The sequence below is a fragment of the Harpia harpyja genome, chromosome 1, assembly GCF_026419915.1.
Source record: "Harpia harpyja isolate bHarHar1 chromosome 1, bHarHar1 primary haplotype, whole genome shotgun sequence".
Classification (NCBI taxonomy): domain Eukaryota; kingdom Metazoa; phylum Chordata; class Aves; order Accipitriformes; family Accipitridae; genus Harpia; species Harpia harpyja.
In genome coordinates this window covers 109,153,170-109,169,582 of record NC_068940.1, presented here as the reverse complement: position 1 = coordinate 109,169,582, position 16,413 = coordinate 109,153,170, and the positions used below count along the sequence as shown (strand labels likewise).

Sequence of the window (16,413 nt, the reverse complement as noted above, 5' to 3'; positions counted from 1 at the left end):
GGAGAGCATGAGAAGAGCGGAGTGTGGAACAGATTGCTGAGGTCCCTGAGAACTGCCAGACAGACACTCAGAAGTGCCTGTGGCACCCTGCCCGCCCCAACGTCCCTTCCAGAGCTACTCCTTTCTGTGAACGCCCGAACCAGCCCACGAGCTCACTGCCACCAGCAAGGCCACGCTTCCTCCCTCGCCACAGGCACGGCTTCTGCCCCTCGTGCTCGCCAGCCAGCTCGGCTCGAGCAGAACACCCGCTGCGTCCTCCGGCACCGCTGACCTGTGCCGGCTCACAGACGGCCCCGGCAAGCCGGCGCGCAGCCATCAGCGATGGCTGATGGCCATGGGAAACATCTCCCGTCTCAGAGGTGCCGCACACCGAGATCGGGCCCCCTCCCTCGTGACCTTGTCCCACATGGATGGGCTGTGTCAGGGGCGAGAGAGGGGCAGAGGCAGCCCCCCGACCAGAGGCCATATCCCACAAGTAGGTGATGAAGCCTGGTAACGGCGTGCCCTGGGGAACCCACCCCGTGGTGACAAACCGGAGGAGCTTCATCCCCTCTGTTTGGCAGAACAAAGCACCAGAGGTGACGGTTTCATCCCACCAGCATCCCTCCACGGCAGGGACACCACGGGGCAGTCGTGCCTGGGAGGTGGCCAGTAGAGGCCAGGGAAACACCAGCGCAGAGCTGAAGTCAGCAAGACTCGAACGGGGAGGTGACAGCTCCCATGTGGGTAACTTCCACGCCTGGACAGCTGCTCTGAGGGTGATGACCATGGATGCACGGATCAGGATCTGCCCCTGCTTCTGCTACGCCAGAAGGTCTAGCCTGTGCAGCAGTACCCGGTTGGGAACTGGAGCTCTGCTATGGCCAGCAGGAAGGCCGAGGTGCTCAAATATCACCTTTTGACCTTCAGAGCCAAGTGCTCTCCCAGACCAACACCCTCTCCCTTACAAGTGTGAGCCACCAAGAAGTTCTTGCCTTCCCACAGCACAGCAGCAACCGCAGCTCCTCTCTCCCCTCCGCGAGGCTGAAGCCTCTACGCATTTCCACTCGGCCACATTAAAACATGGGTTTTTCTTGGGGATTTGGAGAAGCATCAGAGAACCAGGGGTATCCGAGGCACAAGTCGCAAGTACTCACCACCTTCAGCTCAGGCACCGAGCGACTCAGGGTCCATTCCTGGCTGTTCACAAATGAATCTGCAGAACAGAGAGAAGAAATCATCAGGTCACCGTGGTCTCCCTCGAGATCCCAACAAGGATCCTGCCACGCTCTCCCTGCTCCCTCCAGGCAGGAGATTTATGTCTCTTCCCTCCTTTCCACCCCGTCCAGAGACACGAAGCTGCACGAGGTCGTGACACTGCCCGTGCCCAGGAGGCTCTCCAGCCGGAGCTGCGGATGGGAAGGAGCAGCCGAGCCGAGGGCAGCCAGGCAGTGCAAAGCCCACACACCGTGGGCTGGGGACCCTCCCTCCTGCCCTGCAGGAGCACAAAAAGCCCTACAGCATCCCCTTCCTTGGGGCACGTGGGATGAGGGAAGCACCAGAGACTAGACCTCTTTTCGGGAGGCACATGCTGTTAAGGACCCCAGAACCGAGGGCACATACCAGCGAAAGCCGTGCCCTGAGCACTGCAGTCAGGCTACAACACCAGCGTGTCGTAGGCAGTGCAGATAAAGAGCTGAAGGCACACTATAATCTATGTTCATGATTGGAAGTGAACACAATTAATTATGTGTATGTTATGTAATTTGCAGAACATTGTAATAGGCTTAAGAAGGTTGTCACAATCAGGCACAGCTTTGAGTGGCGCAGGAAACACCCTCTCTCCTGCCACAGAAATCACAAACACTTCATTTACATCCAAACAATCTCCAGGAGCTGGTCAAACAACAGACTTCCCAAATAAAGCCAGACTCGCCAGAGGAGGAGCAAGAGCCTGGAGAACACCTTGAAGATCTGAAGTAGCTAGCAGCCACTCCTAACAAAACCGGAGTCCTTCATTTGCCTTGGACAAGGAAGTACGTCCTCCACCCAAAGCCAGATGGCTACGGGGTAGGGGGCCGAAACAAAAGAGCAGCACTTGCTGTATGTTAATAGTGTAAAAATAATAAAGGATTTTTGGAGACCGGAAACCTGTGGGAGCACTGCGTCTTCAAGAACCTGTAATAAGCTTGCCGAATTCGCCGCCACAGACTACTACAGAAATGGAAATCTCAGATGGGTTCAAAAAGGGAAGAGGCGAATCCGCGAGACCCAACTGTGGGCAGTGATTAAACACGACAGCCCGGGCGCTACCGCTGCTCAGACATCACCCAAGGCCGCAGCAGGACGCCAGGCCAAAGGGGAGGATGGCTCTAGACCCGTCCCAGCGGCTCCTCCTTGCCCGCCGCTGCTCCGACCCCACCACCGCGCCGGCGGTCCGAGTCCCAGCTCTCAGCGTCTGCACCGGCACTGCCCAAACCGGCCGGGCGAGCCGGCGGCTGCAGGTCTCTGCCGAGTAGGTGTTTCATCTGGGGCTGTGCCAAGCACCGCAGGCTGAAACCAGGGCAGTGCAGGAGACGCCGCCAGACCCAGGCAGGATCAGAGGGCAAGGCCAGGCTCTTCAGCCCTGCCAGAAGGCAGTCAATGACTATCTTCAATCCCGTTTATGCTCCTGCCCTTGTGACTCCCAAGGGAAGGTTGGACACACAACGGCTGCAACGCTCTCTCTACCCCAGGCCAATGCCTTGTCCCATCTCTCCCTACCTCACCCGGGCAACCGGTGGGAGATGCGCAGCCCAAAGCTGCGCGGGCAAGAGTCTGCGCCGGCTGCTCGCGGCTGGAGGGCTTGCAGGGGCCTCTGTGCCCGCACGTCCGCACGCTGGTCCGCTGCTGCTCAGAGTGCACGAGGGAAAAAAAGATGATCCACCACTGTGCCTTTACCATGGCACTTGTGCAGCCACCGCGCACCGGCACCTGCAGGCCACAGCGCATTTTTCCATCGTGTCAAGAAAAGGTAAGAATACGGTGCTCATACCTAGAGTTTACCATTCACATACTAATTTATTAACACTTCTTTTTCAGAACCTACGGACAAATAAAACACAAGTCTGATGCAGTAACACAAGGTTATTCATAACCATCATGAAGGTTCTTAAGAGGAATTGTTTCTTCTTGGTCTCTGTCTTTCACCTATCCTTTCTTTTTTTAGGTAGAGGTAAAATCTTTATTAAAACAACTAGTAAGTTAGGAGGAAAATGGTAATTTCTTGAGCCTTTTCAAAAAGGTAACAGGACACCTGTACCTCCAACTGCATTACTTGGTCTAAAAAAAGCTGTCACCTCCACCTATAACTCCTGCTCTGCTTAGTCCCTTTGTCAGCTAACTGTGATGGTTAAAGCACCATCGGTACTTTCTCCATTACTGGCATTCCCTCCCTCCAGATTAGATGAGGCAGCACACTTGCACTGTTTCACTATATACACCTTGTTCTTGAACTACAAAAAACTGGCAATGAGCGAGCAGGTTTTCTGAGGGGTTCTGAGTGGAGCACAAATCAAATGCACTCACCGACTTGGCCTTAAGAAAGAGAGGCAGAGAGAGGCCTGGAGAGGGCAGACTACACTCTTCTTTTTTTCTGCTCTCAGATGCTCTGGATAGAGAAACCATCCATATTTTTGCTAGTTGCCTCCTCTGCTAATTATTCCAGCAGATCTTTGTTTTTTAACCAAGGTGCAGGAGTTCATTAGTAACAGTTTGATTTTTGACTTGCTGCGAAGGCCTCTGAGTAAATCTTAACACAAATAACTGCGACACAATGCCAATTTAACTACACTCAGCCATACAACACATTAAATTATTAACTATCATTAGCATGCTTAACCCAAAACACCAACAAACAACCTGTGCACCTCTGCTTGTCAACCAGCTCCCAACGCGTGCCAAGTCTGAATTTTAGTCCAGGCCACCAGCCAGCCCTGGTGATCGGCACAGCACGTCCCAGCCTGCGCACGGCATCGTCGGCCCGCGGGTCCTGGGGCAGCCCAGCGCACCGGCTGCACGCGTGCCATCTCCACTCAGCAGTGCATGCCAGGGCGCTGGCACCTCTCTGCCCGCTGCAGCCGGAGCTCCTGCCGCCGCAAATCCCCGTGCCCAAGCGACGGCCCCGCTGGCGCAAAGGAGAGGGATGGCAACACCGGCGGCGACGCTCTCGCTGTCCCCGCTCACGCCTGTCCTGCGCCCGGCACCCACCGACTCACCCGCAGCGGACCTCTCTAAGCTGTGCTGTGCCCCAGCTCGCAGCAGCCATCACCACCCGGGATCTCGCACGCTGCAGTCTGGCTTCAACACCGGGCTAAGCAGGGTGAGGCCGCTCCTGTCCGGTGCAGCTCACCGTCCCCAGACCGCGACTGCTCTTCGGTTGCAGGCAGGGGACGGGGCTGTCCCTCCTCCGAGGCAGGGAGCAGGGCTCGCCCGAGCGCAAGACAGGGCTCGCAGCGGGCACTGCCTGGTGCCGGCAGGTAGGCAGTCACCTGCAGCTGGCACCGCTGCTGCTGGGAAATCCATTCGCGACTGCAGCTGATGGAGAGGCTGCTGGGCGCCAGATCTCTGTTCTGCCACCACCGGGAGCAGGGCGTCCTCCAGCCCCTGCCAAGGGGCTGCTTCCCCTCCCCGGGGGCGGTGGGGGCTCCTTTGCCCCAGCAGCAGCTTCTGCTGAGGGCAGGAGGGAGAGGTGGGAGGCCACCCAACATCGTTACCCAAGAACGGCCATCTGGATTCGGACCGAGGGTCTGCCCAGCCTGGCATGCCACCTCCACCATCAGTTGGGCACGCAGGAACCCAGGAAGGGTAGGAACATAGTGAGAGTACATGATACTGACCCCACACGCGTTTGCAGCTGCTGACTTCTTCAGCTCAGGGATCTCCTGTGGTTTGTCTATTTAGTAAACCCCAAAAAACTCTCCTTTGAGTAATTGAGTTCTGTCTCCTTTTAAAACCATGTAAAAGTTCAGTTCCACATCATTCTTTAGCAAGGAGTTTCAGCAGTATAAATACCCATTCCTTGAAAACCCGCTTTCTTCTGTTTTAGGCTTGACTTCATTGGATGCCCCCCAGCTCCTGCACCAGAGGCAGTGAGCTAACTTCCCTAGCCAGCCTGATCAGCACCACCCCATCTTTCGCTGCGACCCCTCTTTTCCACACTGTGGAGTCCCAGCTGCTGGATCACTCCTCGTGCAGAAGCTGTTGTGCACCTTCCACCCTCTCTGCTGTCCTCCTCCAGTACCTCCTGTTTAGCAGAAGAGGACACGTCCACTGCACACATCACTGTGTAAAGCATCTCACCCGCAACAGGAGGAAGGCAGACGGCTGTAGTGGAAGGTCCCATGTGGCTCCAGCGACTGACCCTGCCCAGACCGCCCAGCCGCTTCACTGCGGGCGAGCCAGCTGTAACAATAAGGCACTCTACCTGCAGCGTTTCGGGGTCGAGATACCCCCAGTGTAAGCACTCATAGAGGTATGGATGAACCCACTCTTATTCCAGTAGTCAGGAGGGTAAAAGCAAGAGCTTACAGACTATGTGACCAAAGGAACAGAGACTAAGGTGGAAGTGGCCTTGAACCGAAAACAGCCATGGGATTCGCCTGGAAAAGTTACCGAGACCCAGATGTTGGAAGGGCCAGTTCCCTCTGTGGCCCCCTCCAGAGCCAAAGTCACAGGTGTCAGGATCAGAAGACCCTCATGTCCACCTCCCATCCCAGGCTGTACCCATACATAGAAACCCTTCCACTAACAAACTCCTACATGAACAGAAGCACCTCTTGTTCGGGAAGACATCCCACCCTGACTTTGATCTGCCCGTATGGAGCACCGCTCCTCACACCGACCCACTCACCCTCTGTCCTTCCCCATTAGCTGAGTGGGTACGGCTGCCGGAGGTGTTTTCTACTGCCCAGATCAGGGATGAAGCAAGGCAGTGCCTGGGCAAAGCAGAGAAGTGAGGTGAGGAGGCTGCGCGTGTCCGCACAACGGTGCAGGCACGTGTCCTCTGCCTGCACCTTGCAGCACACCTGGGAAGCTTCCCAACTTCTGCAAGAGCATAGAAGAAGCTTCAGTGTCCTGCAGCACGCCCTCCAACGCCAATTCCCAAAACACCCAGCTTGCTCCACGAGTCAGTCTTGCGCAGAAGAATGGCGGCTACTGAGGAAGAGCACTTGGACCAAGCTCCCCTGGCCACCTGACTGCTGGCACCAACCAGCCAGGCTTCAGTTCTGGCTTCCGACGAGCTTCCTGCAGAGAGTTTGGGGGCTTTCTTTAACCGTGCCTGAAAGCTGAAACTCCTCAAAACCAAGAGGCGTTAGTGTCAGCTTCCCCGAGTTACTCGGTTAATAAAGCAGCATTTCCACATGTACGCTTCTAGCACTCCCTGCAGACCATGGGGAGAAGCTTGGCTCTGGTTGTCAAAAGGAGGAAAACTGAATGCCTTCAGCTGCATCAACGAGCAGCCTGTAGCATGCATCTCCTCCTGCCCCAAGCGCCCCGAAGAGCAGCCTCCAGAAGATGTGGCAGTTCCTGCAGCACCAAGAGTTGCCGCTACTGAACGCGAAGCCTTGACTTACACCATTCCCCCCGCCCGCCGCCTAGACAAGGTACTCAAGACCATCAAGGCCACCAGCTAGTCCAGGAAGGCCTGAGCATCTGCAGCACAACCCACTTTCACGTGTCAGGCTGCGGTCCATGCCACAACCGAGTCTTTCAAATCTGTCACTGCAACTGGCCCTCGGTCCTTTTTACACCCCCACTGCTCTGCTCCCTGGGCACACCGATCACCCTTCTCTCACCACGCAAGGGGACGCACACAACCTGTGCACGCCGTGCTGACATCTGGGTGACCCACGCACAGTCCTGCTCTGCCCATTCGCAGGCCCAAAGATGCCTCGTCAGTCAGCTCTCGCATCACCCAAAGGTCCTGTGTCCCGCAGCCGTCTGCACCCGCAGGGACGACTCCATCACTTCGTTTTCAGATTATTCCCCCAGCACAGAGCCCGCCCTCCCTCCCCCCACCGTGTTCTTGCACTTGCTTTCCTCCTCTACCAGCAGCTTCTCGCAGAAGCGAGCGCAGCAGCCGTGTGCGGGCGGCGCAGATGACACCCACGGAGCTGTCAGAAAGGCACGTCAAGAGCAGTTTCTCAACCAGCCAGAACAGCCATAGGCCAAGTACTAGGCTGTCAAAATGTGCTGACACAACTCGCTGATGTCAGCTTTGTCCATCCCAAGCGTTGATTGTTTGCTACTAACATGCAGCATACGGCAATTTCCTGCACTTCATCGGTATAAATTCTGTTAGTACAATATTATACACTCTGTGTATCTGTGCTGCTGTTACACACCCAAATGAGCATAAGGAGGAAGGTCCAAGTCCATAGCTGCAGGAGGTCGATTTGCGTGTGGGAGTCCCCCCTCTGACGACACTGTTCCCCTCCGGGGCTGCCAGACCCTCCCCATCCATAGTGCTTCTGCCGCCCAGCCGGCTGCCCCAGCAGCGGGAGGTGCAGGGGGTGATTCCAGCTGCTCGGGCACTGTTCCCCACTGAGAGAGGCAGGAGATCCCCATCTTCTCCCAGGGAGAAACAGCGACCACGTGGAAGGACACAGCAAGCCACCAGTGACCTGACCTGATCTGATCTGATCTAATGCACTAACCGAAATCCAGGCAAGCAGGTCAGCATTAGCACCGTCCACGCAGTGCCAGAGCCTCGGTACAAGCTTGTTTAGCAGAGATTGCCTCCAGCTGGGGTAACACCTTAATGAACTGTCATCTCCCTCATCACTAGGGTTCATGCAGGCATCAGGGAGTAGCGATTTACTTGATTAGCTTCACTGCTGGACTAGCTGTATCCTTTGGTATTTCGCATTAAAACACACCCCCTCACTCTTCCTCCCTCTTCTCTTTGTTATTTAATAAAACAGAAGAGACCAGACCATCAGTGCTGCAGTTGAATAACCTCCCCAGGCACATCTGACCTCAAAAGCAGAAGCAGTGGACTCACGGCACCACTTGCACACCAAGAGCCTTATCACAGCCACATGGTGGCCTTGGATCCAAGACACAAGACACAACCACACAAGAGAGGCAATCAGCCTGACCTGTCCTGGAAAAAGAAGATTCAGGCCAATTTCATTACTGCCCAGAAGCTTCTGCTCATGGAGATTTCCAGGCAGAGGCAGCTCTACTGCAGAAGGTGGAAACCCATATGGAAGTTTGGAAGTTAAGGTGGACAGAGTCCCTAGCGTGAAGAAGAGCAGATACAGATATAAAGCACTCTACGTAGTTGATGTCCCTCGGTGAGTCATCCTGGACACCTTCAGTGACCTACAGACCAGACCACAGTTGTGGGACGGGCAGTGTCACATACTAAGGAGGCAAGACCAGAAGGCTCCATCTCAGAGGCTGGACGCAACAGCCCCCTCTGCCTTTACAGACAGCTCAGCGGGAATTCAGCCACGGCAGTACGGACCCACTGCTGCCTGCATCCACTTGCTGCTGCAAAGCTGGGAGGAGGAAGGGGCTGGCTGGGCAAAACTGACTCTTCATCCAGGCTGCTCCCTTCACAGGATGAAGCGTAGCAGGTTCATCTACCTTGTGCTTCAGAAGCACTAGTGCCAGACACATTTGGTCTCCACACACAGCAACTAATAATTAACTGACTCATTATCCAAGCCACTGTGGAACTAACTTGGACACTGAAACCCTGGACACTAAACGCAGCCTTGAAACCAGGTCAGAGGCTGAGCAAACACAGCAGTGCCCACACAAACCATGTTCCGAAGTACCCATCTGCCCGCACACGCAGATAAAAGGGCAGCAGAGTGCGACGTGCCTGGGCAGAACCACCTTTTCCAGGCCAAGCTTGATAAAGACTCAACCCTGGCAACGCTGGCAGGAACAGAGATTTCTCCAGGTCAAGGACCAACACAGGCAAGGCTAGCGTTCCCGTCAGAGATCTTAGCCAATGCAGATGCCCTGTGCAGGACATGATCTTAGCAAGGATTATCTCACCAGAGCTTTAAATACTCCGCAGCAGTGAAAGGAGAGGATCTTGCATATCTCTGGGAGAAAAGGGCGTGATTACGAACTGCTACTCTTGCTCCTTAGCTATAGCGCACGCAGCAGCAGCTGGTGCCATCACACCATGTATGCTGTGCAGTGCACAGACTTCAGAAGAGCCATACATTTTAAGCCTCTTGGCACCTACTACTTTGCAGTCCGCGTCTGAATATACACAGACCAAAGAACCGTACCAAATTCTCTCTGCTCTGACAGCTGGAAAGAGTCTGCTGAAAGGGACAACCCAGCAGAGCTAGTGACGTGGAGAGGCAGATAACCCACTGCTTCCCCAACACAAGTGCTCTGTGGGGACCTACCTCACCAGTAAAAACCTGTTCCAAATTTGTCTGACCTCAGCTCTAGCTGTTTAACCCCACAAGCAAAGGCAAGTTAAGATTAAAAAAGGCACTGTTTCTTGAAGTTCCCTCTTCCTATGGATGCCTGTAGACTGTAATCAGAACACCTCCACACCTACTGCACACATCTCCTCCGATCTCATCCTGAGAATTAGGCCTCAGATCGGTGTCCCAACAACTCCTTCCTTGATATCTTCCAGACTTAAGTTTTTCTGAAGCGTGGACACCAGACTGGATTCAGCATCCAAGGCATGGTCTCTAAACCCATTGTGACATCTCTGCTTCTCACCAACACTCTCTGCTAAGCTGAGGTAGGTACCAACACGAGATGATACATATCATTATCTACTCAATTCACTATGCAAACTTCACCTTATTAACATAAAAGCATCCCCTCTTCTCCCAGTAGCCTTCTCTCACACATGCCCTACACATTAGTCCTCTGCATGGCCAACCACCAAACAGGAGAGTAAAGGGAGTTACCTTAAACCTTAAAGCACTTTCAAAAGCAGGGCATCTTTCTGGGAGAGGGGAATATGGTTGTGAGAAACATTTCCTGAGCTGTTGGAGATGCTGTACCCATCACATGATCCCTCCATGCTCAGGGAAAACTCCAACCCCAAACTAGTCCAGTTTTTCCAAGCCTGTGCCTATCACAAGGCTTCTTCAGAACTGCACCAGTCAATACCTCGACACCTAGAACCGTTCCTCTGAACCGCTGTCCGCAATTATTTGTGATCAGTGCAAGCTGGCCAGACTCTGTGTTGACTTTGTTCTCTAGCTCCAAGGGCTCTTGCCCTCCCTTGGTGCGTTAACAGAAAATCACACCCCCCGTCAGCCTTCATCCTGCTACACAAAGACCAGCTCTTTAAGTCTTTTTCGGGTAACAAATTCTGCATTGCCCTGATCACCCCTCCCTATGCTTGGTCCCAGCTGAACCCCTCCATCAGCAGGGAGCAAACGTTACCCATGTAGTCCAAAGGAGGCCTCAGCAGGGCTGGGGGAGCACACTGAGACCATCCTCCTGACTCTCTGGTGGGCCAGGCTTTTCGGCCCTTGGTTATGTCTACACGACAGAGTGCAGCGCTGGATGGATATCTCAGCTTGCTATAAACAAAATACTCCAAGTACTGGAAACCAGGTAGCAGTGTTGGCTTGGATCTCTGCCTGGACTCATATATCCAGCTTTTCCAAAGAGCTGATAACCGCAACTGCAGCTGCACCCCCTCGGGAGGGCGTGTTGGGACTGTTCAGCAGCTTTCCTAGGGCTAAGGTGGGCAGCACTAGCATAAAGCATTGAAGTTTTTGAAATGTTGAGAGGGTGTTAGAAACACTATTGGCCTGCAAGTCTGAAATAGGAACGGGGCAGGGACCTCCTGAGCTGCCGCATCCAGCAAGTCCGTGTTGGAGCAGTACTAAGGTTGTGCACCTCCAGCCTATGGTGTCATGGCTTAGAGGCTCACAGCTCCCATGGGAGTGAGCCAGAGCCCACAGACCAAAAATGCTGAGTGGAGAGACAACAGGGAGACAGGACAAGCAACAGCGACTTTGGTCGGCAGACTTCACCGCTGCTTCTTCACATCTTGTTGACCCCAGGAGGACATAGCTCGACGGGGTACAGAGGCCTGTACTGCTTGTACTGCGTACCAGGCAAATAATGGCAAAAATGGTGTTCAAGCAAAAACCAAGCCAACGTGTGACCTTTGCAGCTCCAGCAAACAGGGCTCGCTCTTCTGCAACGAGCCACGGTCCCAGAGGCAGTCCGGAAAGGTCATCCCTGAGCTTGTGCCTTCAGTACAAGCCACGGCAGCAAATGCTAACCACCCTGACACGCAGTGGTCTCGCATTAGCTGGCTGGTCGCTGCTAGAGAGGGCTCCAAGCCCTCCCCGGCGCTCCCCAGCGAAGCCTCAGAAGGGTCTCCAGCAGATGGACCCAAAGGGACCACCCACCTGTCCCAGCAGAGCAGCCAGGTGAGGGGCAAGGACACCAACACAAGCGCTCAACCTCAGCTGCTCCCCTGGGAATGCGGCCGCCGGGGCCGGCTTGCTGCTGGCGCAGCTCCCGCTGGAAGCCGCTGGCAAGCAGGAACAGGCCCCCCGCTGCATGGGCAGGGCCTGGCCCTCCCTGCCTGGATACACCCACATTCCCCAGCCATGAGCACAGCCTCCCCTCGCCTGGGAACCTCCTGCCACCCAGCCAGCACCCAGCCCCGGGCACCCCTGCCAGCAGCAGGGCCCCCCGGGAGGAGCACACCGCAGGGGAGCGCAGCAGCAGTATCCCATCCCTTCACCCCGTGGCACACAAAGGCAGCCTCGGCCACTGCCCGGTGCCTTCAGAGCCTTCAGGACCGTTCCCGGGAAGGCGCAGCGAGCCCCGGAGACAAGGAGAACCGGCAGGAACGAGCCCCCTGAGCTCCCCGCACAGCACCTGGGCGGCAGCGGAGCTCAGGCTGCCAGCAGCGCTGCTCCTGTGCTGGTCCCTGGAGCCCAGCCCTCCTGGAAAGCATCCTGGGCACAAAATCTCTGGGCAGCTGCTGCCTTGGGAGCGTGCAGATTCCTCCGGGAGCCCGCCAGCCTGCCAGGCCCAATCCATCCCTCTGGCACGTGAGCCAAGCCAGGGAACTGCCTCCACGGTGCCCCGGACTCCAGAGCAGAGCGATGGAAACGCGGAGAGGCTCGCAGGCGCCAGAAAGCGGCTGCCCTGCCTCCCCGAGAGCAGCAGGTCCCGGCCCAGCCCAGCCCCCAGCTCCGTGTGTTCAGGCCAGCGTTCAATGCCTTAAAAAGCCTGGGGATGCTGTTCTCACCTCCCAGCCCCTGCCAGGCGGCAGGGCTCACTCGCACGTTCGCTTCTGCAGGGCCGGGCACGCTGCACGGCCAGGGAGCGGGACAGAGCACAGGGGCACAGGCAGCGCGGCCCCCGCACGCCTGGGCAGCCCTGACACGGGAGAACAGCCCACGGCAGCGAGGCCAAACACCAGATAGTGGAGCACCCGATGGCTGCTTCAGCTGCCAGTCCCCATCGCGTGCCCGATCCCCACGGGGGTCCTGTCCGCCCTCCCCAGCCGGTCCCGTCCACTGTCACGTCACTCAGGATGCCACCACCGCTCTCTGCAAGCTGTCCCGCACCTAGTGAGCACCGCCATGCTCCCAAACACACGGGGAAGACCCCAGCAGAGCATCACCCAGACAGAGCCCGGCACCAGAGAGCTGCTTATGGGAGGGAGGCGCAGGCACGTTTCAGTGCTCCCCAACCCCCTCGTGCTGCTCTGCGCCTCTGCTCTGGCAGTCTCCAAAACAGTTCAGCACTTGCTCAGGAGCCCACTAACAGGAGGACCCTTCTTCCTCTCCCACAGAGTTTCAGTTCCCTCCGCTCCCCTGATGCCGCTGCACGAGGCTCAGCTCTCCCTGCCCTTGCCGGGACACCACCAGGGCAAGAAGGATGTGGGGCACACGCGCTCAGCTCCCAGAGGTCTAGCCAGCAAGGAAACCTGGACCCCCACAGCAGTTATCTCCCAGCTAGCCACACTGCAGCTCCTTTAGCACCGACGACGACGGCAGTGCCCACAGCCACCGGGTGCTGGAATGCAAAACTGCGCCACGAATGCTCATGCTTCCTCGCTACAGCTGAGCTTTCCTGAGCGCAAACCCCATGGAGCACCGACCGGGCCGCAATTGGGTGCCGGTGCCCAGCCCAGGACCTCGACTGGGACAGGCCGCGGCCACCCGTCCCCGCAGACCCCGTACGCACAAGGGGGCTCTCGCCGGGCCAGCACCGCTCCTGCACTCACTTACCCAGCGCTCGCAGCGGACCGCTGCCCAGGAAGACGGGCTCGGCACCGCCGTGGGGGTCCTTGGGGCACGCGCTGCCGGCGCTGCCGCGCTCTCGCCTTCGGAAACGGCTCGTGAGAAGTCTCCAGAGTCCCCCCGCCTGCCCGGGGTCGGCGTGCAGCCTGCCCCCGACCCTGGCCAGCTCCGGGTAGAGCAGGTCCCGCTTGCTGGGGCAGGTGTGCAGGGAGCTGGCGTCCCCCTCGCTCTTGGTGCGGAGACGCGCGGGGCGCAGGAGCCCCCCCGACTCGGAGCGCCGCAGCTCGTGGCCCCGGCGCAGGCGGAAGCTGAAGCTTTTGCGCAGGGAGCTGAAGTTCTTCCTGGGGCCGGGGCTGCTCCGGCCGCTGCCCCCGAAGAGGTTCCAGCGGCGGCTGCCCCACAGCGAGCCCCCCCGGAGGAAGCCGGGGCCCTCGGCGGGGTGCGGCTGCCGGGCCGAGGGCAGGAAAGTCATGCTGCTGGGGCGCGGGCGCTGCGCCCCGTCGGCCCCGGCGAGCGGGGACCCCGCGCCCTCGCCTTCGCCCTGGCCCTCGCCCGCCGGCCCCTGCTTGCGGGGCGAGCGCAGCCTGAAGAAGTCCAGCAGGCTGCCGCGGGCCCTGGCGGGGGGCGGCGGGGGCAGCAGGCCCGCGGCCGCCAGCCCGTTCCCCGCCGCGCAGAAGCTCTTGGGCCGCCGCCGCTGCTGCTGGGCGGCCTTGAGGGCGGCCTGGACGGCGGGGACGCCCTGCAGGTCCAGGGACTCGCAGACGCTGACGGCGCGGCGGGGGCTCGGCCGCGGGGGGCCCCGGCCCGCCTCGCTCCAGCGCCAGCCCTCCGCCATCGTCAGCTGCGGGGCTGCCCCATGGCCCCGGGCCGCCCGCCGCTCTGGGCCGCTGCCGGCGCGGGCGGCCGGTCCCGGGGAGGCGGCACGGCGGGACCCCGCACGCCGCCCGCTGCCTGCCGGCTCCCACGCCGCGCCGGCATGCCCGGGCCGCGCTCCGGCGCGCCGCCAGCGCGGGGCTGGGCCCGCCCCGGAACGGGGCCGGGGCCGGGGCCGGGGCCGGGGCCGCCCCGCGCGGCCGCGCCCTCCCCGGGCCGCCGCCCGCCCCCGCCGCCCCGGGCACCGGGCGGGCAGGCGCTGCCCTTCGCCCGGCCCCGCGCAGCCGCCGCGGGCAGAGGCGGCGGAGCCGGCCCGGGGCGGCGCTCGGCTGCCCCCGGGGGCAGCGCCGGGTCGGGGCAGGGCCCCGTCTCCGCCCGGCCGCTCCTCGGTGCCCGCAGCGGCAGCCTGCACCCGGGCGGCGTCGGCGCTGCCCGGCCGACCCGCGGACGCCACGCCGGGGTGCTTCGCTTCGCCGCCCGGCCCGGCCCGGCCCGGCCTCCGGCCAGGGCAGCACCGGGTGCCGGGCAGCGCCGCCCGCACCGCCCGCCGGGGCCGGGGCCGGGGCCGGTGTCGGTGCCCCCTGGTCGCGGCGCGGTGCCGGCAGTGTCCGCCAGGAGGCGCGGCGGTCCCGCTCGCCGCTGCCGCCCTCGCGTGGCTCCGGGTCCCGGTCCCGGCAGACCCCCCCTACCCGCCCCGCGGGGCCCGGCCGGGCCGGTACCGGGAGACACCCCCCCCCCGTCATGAGCAGCACTACGCTCGGCATCCCTTGCAAAGCCTCAGCGCCGGCTCCCGGAGCCCTCCCGCCCCGCAGCTGGCCGCGGAGAGCGGCGAGGGGCCCAGGGCAGCGGGAGGAGCGAAACCATCCCAGGCAGAGCTTCGCTCCCGTCTTCCTCCAGAGCGAAGCGGTCTCCCTTGACCAGACACACCATCGTTAAGCTCTGGCCCTCCTTCCGGGCCGTTTCTTCCAGAGTCCCCCACTGCAGTACCTCCTCCAGCTCTGCCCCAGCCCCCCCCCCCTTTGCTGCCTGCAGCGCAGTCCCTGTCTCCAGCATCGCCCCAGGACCCTCCTCCTCCTCCTTTCCTAATGCCTTTTCCCTCTCCCTCGCTTTCCTCCTCCTCAGTGCAAGAATGATCTGCACTCCCTCTGGGGATAAAAAAAAAAAAAAAAAAAAAAAAAGGTGCTCGACTCCCCCTTAAATTATTTTTACCTTTCTGAAAGCTCTGTTTGCTAAACCAGCTGAGGTCTTCTCCTGCCAGGCAAACAGGGAACATCTTAATATCCAGGGATATTAATATCCAGGGAACATCTTAATATCAGCACCTCCTTTTCCCCCTCCTTATCCAGGAGTCTTTGACTCCACTGCCTCGACTCTCCTGAAATCCCACCACCCTTTTGGACTTTGCCTTCTTTTCGATCCCTCATCCTCCTTCACAGGATGCCCTCACAATTTTCTTGAGCAACACCCCACCACCTCTCCAGTTCTCTGTGGATGCACCCAGCCCCGGTCATTGCCCACAGCCTTGGGACACAGCACAATCCCACCCCGCCCTGAGGCACCACCAGGTTCAGCCTTTCCCCTCCCCACGGCACAGCCAACATCTCAGCCAAGACCCTTCCTCTCCCTTCTCCGCCCTCTCCTAAGCCCATGGGTTCCACCATCTGCCTCCCCTTCCACTACCACCCCTTTTAATAACACAGACCACCACCACCACCACACTCCATAAGCAGACCTATCACCCTGCAGCCTCCTCCCTTAGCTGGAGATCCTTCTCTTCCCTTGACTTTTTTCACCTTTCAGACAGTAAAATCTCTAGTTCAGCAGTACACCCTCCCAGCTACGCGGTGCTGAACACGTGGAGCAGCTAGCCAGACCACGGATCAGCTCAAAGACGCTCCTCCCCACACCATGTCAGTGCTTCTTGGGCACAAGACGGGACGCATCCAGCTCCCCTCCCTCCCAAGCCAATGGGCACTGACGTCTGAAACCGAGCAGAAGGCGCCTGACAACCCGCCAAAGCTACAGCTCTGCCATCTGTGCCAAGGTCACAGGAACACGCGAGCTGCCAGACTGGATCCGACCCTCATCCACATCATCTGGTGTCCTGTCTCCCAGGAGCAGCCTCACTGCAGCGAGGAGCGAGGAATTCTGCAGAAAGCAATTATGAGCGAACATCTTCCAAAGAGTGCGGAACACCAGACGAGGCTGGCTGCAGAGACCGTGGCGTCTCCATCACTGGAGATGTCAGAACCGATCACACAGACGTCTGTCAGGAGTAATTCAGGCACAGGTAACCAGC

General features: G+C 59.0%; 1 protein-coding gene across 3 annotated transcripts in view; it reads right to left on the bottom strand.

Moving 5' to 3' along the window:
- The window catches only part of AGAP3 (ArfGAP with GTPase domain, ankyrin repeat and PH domain 3), a 152,794-nt gene that overhangs the window by 94,766 nt on the left and 41,615 nt on the right, over positions 1–16,413 (bottom strand). For 2 of the 3 annotated variants that reach the window (XM_052809928.1, XM_052809937.1), the window contains exon 2: positions 1,137–1,195. In XM_052809928.1, coding sequence (XP_052665888.1) covers positions 1,137–1,195 — 59 coding nt within the window. Of the gene's footprint in view, positions 1–1,136; positions 1,196–13,229; positions 14,120–16,413 lie in introns of those variants that run through there. The other variant, XM_052809919.1, reaches the window with a different exon arrangement.